The sequence below is a fragment of the Merops nubicus genome, unplaced genomic scaffold (assembly GCF_000691845.1).
Source record: "Merops nubicus isolate BGI_N331 unplaced genomic scaffold, ASM69184v1 scaffold52357, whole genome shotgun sequence".
NCBI classification, from domain to species: Eukaryota; Metazoa; Chordata; class Aves; order Coraciiformes; family Meropidae; genus Merops; species Merops nubicus.
This window is the reverse complement of record NW_008622017.1, coordinates 2,751-9,187: the sequence shown is the minus strand read 5'-3', so window position 1 is coordinate 9,187 and position 6,437 is coordinate 2,751. Positions and strand designations below refer to the sequence as shown.

The following is a 6,437-nucleotide window of genomic DNA, read 5'->3' as shown; positions in this document are numbered from 1 at the left end:
ACTGGCACAGGAAGGACTGCCTGGGCACCTTGCTGGCCCTTCTGCAAAGCCCCCTCTGTGCTGGCCTCACACCTGAGTGTCCAGAGCACTCTCAGATTTTGGGTGAGGAGGTAGCTGCCTGCACACAGCTTGAAAACTGCTGTGGGAGCTGGATCAGTATGCTCGTGCCCCTGACCCCGGCCAGTGGCCACCATCAGCACCTCCCACCCAGCCTCCCCCTGCTGCTGCCAGCCCTGTGACCACCACCCCTGGGTGCTGGCTCTCTTCATGGAGCAGACGTTTTGCCAGCCTGTGTAAATGATGTGGGGAAATTATCTCCTGCCATTTCTCACTACAGCCATCTGGAGTTTTGTTCAGAAATTGTTAAAAGAGATGTGGATAGCTGTGATTTTTTTGAATTTTGCTGTAACACAGGTAGCCCTTTGCCTGAACTGCTTTTGCATAGGGCCTACCAGAGAGGCAGCCCGGAACTTTCAAGGAAGGTTGTGCTCTGGCTTCAGGTACAAATAGGATTCCTCTTGGTGAAGGGACAGAGTTGTCCCGTGGCTTAGGATTTAAGTTTTTTATAAGCCAGAGTTCCCAACTGTGATATTCCAAAGCCATTCCAAACAGTGATGCATCAGTGATGTGCTGTGCTTTCTGCAGCCTATGTTACCTACCAAATCAGTCTTCACAGGTCTGTTGTTTTTAATGTGTTTTTCACACCCAAGCATGGGGAGTATTTTTGGCATAGTCCAGTCGGTAGCAAAAGCAACAGTTGCCCATAGTCTAAAGCTTTCACTGCTGAGAGGCCATCTAAATTGCTGAAGACTGGGAGTCAGAGAGGTCTTTCTCTGTTTGAGTGTTAGTATGGCCACAGTAAGAGACTGCTTCACTTTAACAGTCTAAAAGCCAGCAAAACTTTGTTGAGGTCCCCCTCTGTGTCCGTCTGCTTTGACACCAGACACATGAAATGGGTGTCTCACTCTGTGATGAAGAGGTGGGGCACAGCTGCTGTCTGAGTTTGAGGATGGTGATCCATGGAACTGGGTGTCTTCAGACTGCTGATGTTTGGTGTTTCTTGTTCCTCAGTGGCCTGAGGAAGAGCTGAGTGAGAGGAAGAACTCTTCATTGTTCTAGTTGTGCGTGGGCCTAAGAGGAGGAGGAGCTGTTGTTTGACCTGAGCTTCTGGGGAGTACAGATCCAAGTAAGTGTAGTGCCATGCAGTCTCTTACTCCTGTCCTCACGGTGAAGTGTCCCCGAGTCAGCTCCTTGGGTGCTCTTTGGCACTCGTGGTCCATTAGCCTTGTTGAGCTGCATGTTTTCAGCCATAGGAATGTATTTTATGTAACTGTCCAGTGGGTGACAGAATGGGATGGAAGGAGTGCTTTAATTAAGCTGGCTCTTTTAATATCTCTAAAACTTTTTTTTTTTTTTACTGCCTACAACCATTCATCTGACCTGCATTTTATTTTTCCCCCCTACCTACAGCATCTAAAACTAAATACTGGTATAAAATAGGTTTATTTTATCTCTTACCAACAAGTTCTGACCTCATTCTTTCATATTTTGTTTGGCATAATAGGTATTGTATTTGCCTAAGAATCTGGATGAGAGAGGCAGAGACTGGCAGATGCAGGCATATTCATGTTATCCTCAGGTCATGCTGCCACACATTGTGCTGCTCAGCAGAGCTCCGTGTTGGCAAGCATTAAAGTTTCCAGGAGGTTGTTGTCCTGTGGACAGGAGAACTTTTAAAACAGATTTTATAACCTCCACTTGTTAAGTTTTAGGACTGTATTTTAGTTAGAACCAGCAAGAGCATATTAGGAGCCAGTGGAGCTGAGCATGGGTGGGGGTGAGTAGGGTTCTGATGGTCTTTGGATGATATCTCAGCTGGGAATGAGTGAGGTGTGACTGAAGGATGTATGCAGATCTGGGAACCTGAACAGAAAAGAGTCCAGCAGATGGATGGTCAGTAAGCAAAGCATTGCGTTTTCCTGCTGCCGTGCTCATGGTTTGTGTGGTTTTGCTTTGGTTATTTTTGTGGGACAAGTGTTTTCCTCATTAGTTTGACTTCCACTACAACAGGAATACAAACAAGGTCAAGTCTGTCATGATCAGGGAAGGACTGGCAGGGTGTACACAGAAAGCTGTCAGAGTTAAAGCCTTTATGTTCTTTAAATGCTGTTACCACACAGATTACTTCTGTACAAAGCTCCCAAATCTAAATTTTTGTACTTGTGTGTCAGTATATGAATTTTAACAATACCATGCAACTTGCTTCCACAGTTCAGAAACTGAACTCCAAGTCGTGGTGTTCATGTCTACAAATGCTTGTTGGCTTCCCCAGTAGTACCTGTAACACTGACACAAAGATAAACTTCTCAGAGGAAGTATTCCCTTTCCTCTCCTCCACGCATGATGTGGTCACATAATGAAGTAAGGTATCCTGTGTCAAAGTAACTCTTTGTCACGGGAGTGACACTCCTGTGTCAAACTCAAAGTAATTTTAGAATGTCTCTGGATTTTCTGTCTTGCTGGAGAGCAGGGAATGAGCTCTAGAGACGCTGAGCACTGCACTGGGATCACAGGACAGCTGAGGCTGGAAGGAACCTCTGGCAATTATGTCATCCAGGCCCCTTGACTCAAAGCAGGGTGATCTAGAGCAGTTCTTAGGGCCATGTCCAGCTGGGTTTTGATCATCTTTAAAAGTGGAGCCTCCATAGCCTTTCTGGGCAGCAGAGTAAAAGATTTTTTATTCTTATGTTTAACGGGAATTCCCTGTATTTTAATTTTTGTCTGTTGCCTCTCGTCATGTGGCTGGACACTGCTGGGAGGAGCCAGGCTCTGTGGTACATCCTGCACCCCAGGTATTTATGTGCCTTGATAAGATCCCCCCAGGCTCCTCAAGAGTGATCGTAGGACAGGCGCTCCAATCCCTGCATCGTTCTGGTGGCCTTTTGCCACACTGGCTCTGCCGTGTCGCAGCTCCCGTGGTGCTGCAGGGCCTGGAGCTGTGCACACTGCTCCTGTCGTGGTCCCGGGTGCTGTGCAGGGACAACCTGGCCCTGCTGCCCGCGTTCTGCAGGAGCACAGGGGGCGTTCTGTCGCTGAAGCAGGTTGGTTTATGGTCAGCTTGTCCCATCCCCAGGTCCTTTTTTGCAAACCTGCTTCCCAAGCAGTGGCCCCTAGCCTGTCTCCTCCCCAGGTACAGGACCTGGCATTCCCCTTTCTCGACCTTCACGAGGATAGTCTGTGTCTGCTTCTCTAGCCTGCTGAGGTACCTCTGAATGGCAGCACAACTATCTGCTGGATCAACCACTACCCTCAAATTTGCATCATCTGCAAACTCGCTGAGGGTGCCCTTTGTCCCATCAGCCAGGTCTTGTATAAAAAACAGTATTCCTCAGTACAGGAGAAAGGAAATGGGGGCTTTAGTCCTAGATCCACTAACAAGCCTGTTTAAGGTTGTAGATAATTATTGCTTAGCTGACAGCAGCACAGAGCTGTCATCGCTGAGCCGGGCAGATACTGTTTGCAGGCGTATCTTGCTGGGGTCTAAGAGAACCATAGTGGTGTTTTCATGGCACTGTAACTTGGTTCGTAAGTCCTGATGGGACAGTGTGACAGGCTACTTTGTATGGAGGCTGCAGGTTTGAACATCAGCTTTGCTATTCTTTTATTTACACTGCCTTCACTGAGTCTGTGCAGAGCATATCTGTGTGCTTCTGTATCAAGCCCTAGCACTTCTCATCATAGGGTTTCGTTCTGAAGTGCTAATCCAGGTGGCTCTGCAGCTCAGGTGTAGATAGGCACCAGGTTACTTCTCTCAAGTATTCCTGAATCTTTCTTCCCTGCTCTTTCAGGTACGTATATAAGATGTTACTGAGTAAAAGAGGTTGCAGAATATGCAGAATTAACACTACTTGCTGGCACTATCAGAACTCAGATTCAGACACTCATTTGGCTCCTGATCCACGCAGGTACCCTGGTTTTGAACCATAATGGAGGGGAGCTGTGGAAGCTGAGAGCACGTTATGCACAACTGCTGTGGAGGTTAAAGTAGTAGTTAAGATCAACGGAGACGCACGCTTAAGTAGATGGTGCTATTACGGATTTGAGCATTGATTCCTGGAGCTGTTAAGTCTGTTCAGTTTTATCTTCCATACACAAAGGTCTGCAATGAACCCTAGCAATTTCAGAAAGACCAAAGGTATCATTTGAATGATGGCTTTGGGGACACTTTCACAACCATTCTAATACAACCTTTCGTTTTTTTGTAGCTACAGACTATTCACTTTTCAGAATGTTTGTTGGCTATGAAGACACTGAGGATAATGATGTGTATGAAGATGAACTTTATCACGAAGAGTCATCCAGTGAGCAGAGTGTTGACAGTGAGGTGGAATTTCATCTCTACAGCCAGATCCACTATTCCCAAAATCTTGAAGAAGTCATTAGCGTGCTGGAAATGGATGAAGAAGGTGATGTTGCAGGAGTCAGGAGTCATAATTCAGTTCTAAGTGAAAAACAGTATGAAGACAAGAAAATCACTGAATTCATTGATTGCAGCACTCAGACTTTAGATGACTCTGAGATCATTGTCTTGTCTGATACACCAGATGAAGACAGCATATACAAAAGCAAAGCAAAGAAGTCAACAAGGTCTTTAGCTCAAGGTAAAGTACGTATCCACCCAGGATCTTCCACCCCAAATCATGCCGAAGCTACTGGATGTAACACCCTGTATCCTGCTGGATCAAGCACAGATGTTTCAAGGCGAAGGAAAAGCAGCAGTGGGAAGCTCTACCCCGTTAGCCCTGCGGCACCTCATGCCATCCAAGACATCTTGGTCATAGATGATAGCTCAGAGGAGGAGAGCTTGATATCAGAAAGTGACCATGTTGAGAGCTGGATGCTTCTGGAAGCTGGTGCAGATGACAAAGATGATGATATAATGTTGAACCTTGAAGGCTGTGCCACTCCTGTCAGTGAAGGTTAGTACCTCTTCTAATCACTTCTTTATTCTTCTGTATGTGGGATTATTTGCAATGTTACTGATGTCAGTGTTTGAAAAGGAAGACAAACAGCAGGCAAAGTGCAGTGTGTAATGATGGATGCAAAGCTGTGATGAAGGAAACGGATGTTTATTTGTACCATTTCCATACTGTCATTTCAGTAGTGTCACTTATGGAAACACAGCCTTTTTGCTGGTAGAAATTTAGATTTAATATCAGTGACGTGGTTTATGAAATTTCCAACTTCTGTGTGTATTTTGTGTTCCTCAGAACATAGAAGAAATTGGCAGGGGGCAGGGGGAAAAGGGGTGTAATAGAGGCAGTACAACAGTTTCTTATTGTAAACATGGTAAGAAAAAAAACCAAACACCTTGAGGACTAGAAGAAAATCAGATGTAGGAACTGCTTAACAAGTTTGCTGAAAAGTCCTGCAGGGTGGGAAAGTAATCAGTGCTCGTGATGGAGGGAGCAGTGTCAGTCTGCTTGTCAGGGGATGAGGCTCCTGCCCTGCTGCCCGCCTGCCTTGGCTCACCCCCCCGGAGCGCTGCGGGCTGGAGCAGAGAACTTGGGAGAGGGGTGAGCTGAGACAGGAGGGGTGAGGAAGGGAGAGGAGGCCTCCCAAGCCAGTTCCCCTTCCTGAAGCAGGGTCTGTAACCACTCCTTCAGGAGTCTGGCAGTTTTGGCTGTTCATCTAAGGCTTACTCTAACTTCCTGTATGGATTCTGCATTGAATAATTTGGAAAGATTCACAACCTCTAAGACTAGCAGCTAACACTTTGGTGTTTTGCAAAATAGTCTTCCCTGTTAGGGTGCAGGAAGTGGGGAAATGCAATGATCAGATCAGCCCCACAGACTTTAGGTACGTGTTCGTAACGACCCCATCGTGTGGCATACACCTTGTTCCTGGCAACCCAGTGCTCAGTTACACCATCGGCCCGTGCTTCCGTACGTGCCCACCCGTTTACCAAAGCACAAAGATCATCTCCAGAAACAGCATCCCCTGCCAGTCTGAGAGAAAACACTGACAAAACGGCTGCTCAGGTGGTCACGGTCTCCAGGTCACCTCCACCACTGGGGGCCTTTGCAAGGCAATTTTTTTCTCTCTCTTTTTTAATTTAAAGGAACATACAGTATTTTTTCTTGGCACACATGTAAATGAGGTGGGTTTGGGTGCAGGGTAGTGAAATGTTCTGCAGTCTGACACTAGTATTTTTCCTCACGGTGGCTGTTTAAATGGTGCTGCTGTTCACATACTGCTACTCACCTGTGTGAGATGGGGAAGCTGAGAAACCATCTTTGCCCTCTTCTGGTAAAACACATCTGTCTTGCCCCTAACTGTTTGGTAACTTTTTGCTTAGAGTTGTTGCTGTGAATGTTATCCACAGCCCACTGCTAAAAAGGCTGTATTGTGCACTCAGTCTCAGGGAACTGGTTATA

General features: G+C 46.5%; 1 protein-coding gene across 1 annotated transcript; it reads left to right on the top strand.

Annotated features, from left to right (window-relative positions):
- Positions 1 to 4,288: 4,288 nt before the first annotated feature.
- On the top strand, positions 4,289 to 4,984 carry ZCCHC7 (zinc finger, CCHC domain containing 7). Its single transcript, XM_008944621.1, has one exon. The coding sequence runs from the start codon at positions 4,289 to 4,291 to the stop codon at positions 4,982 to 4,984; it is 696 nt and encodes a 231-aa protein (XP_008942869.1).
- The last annotated feature ends 1,453 nt before the right edge of the window (positions 4,985 to 6,437 follow it).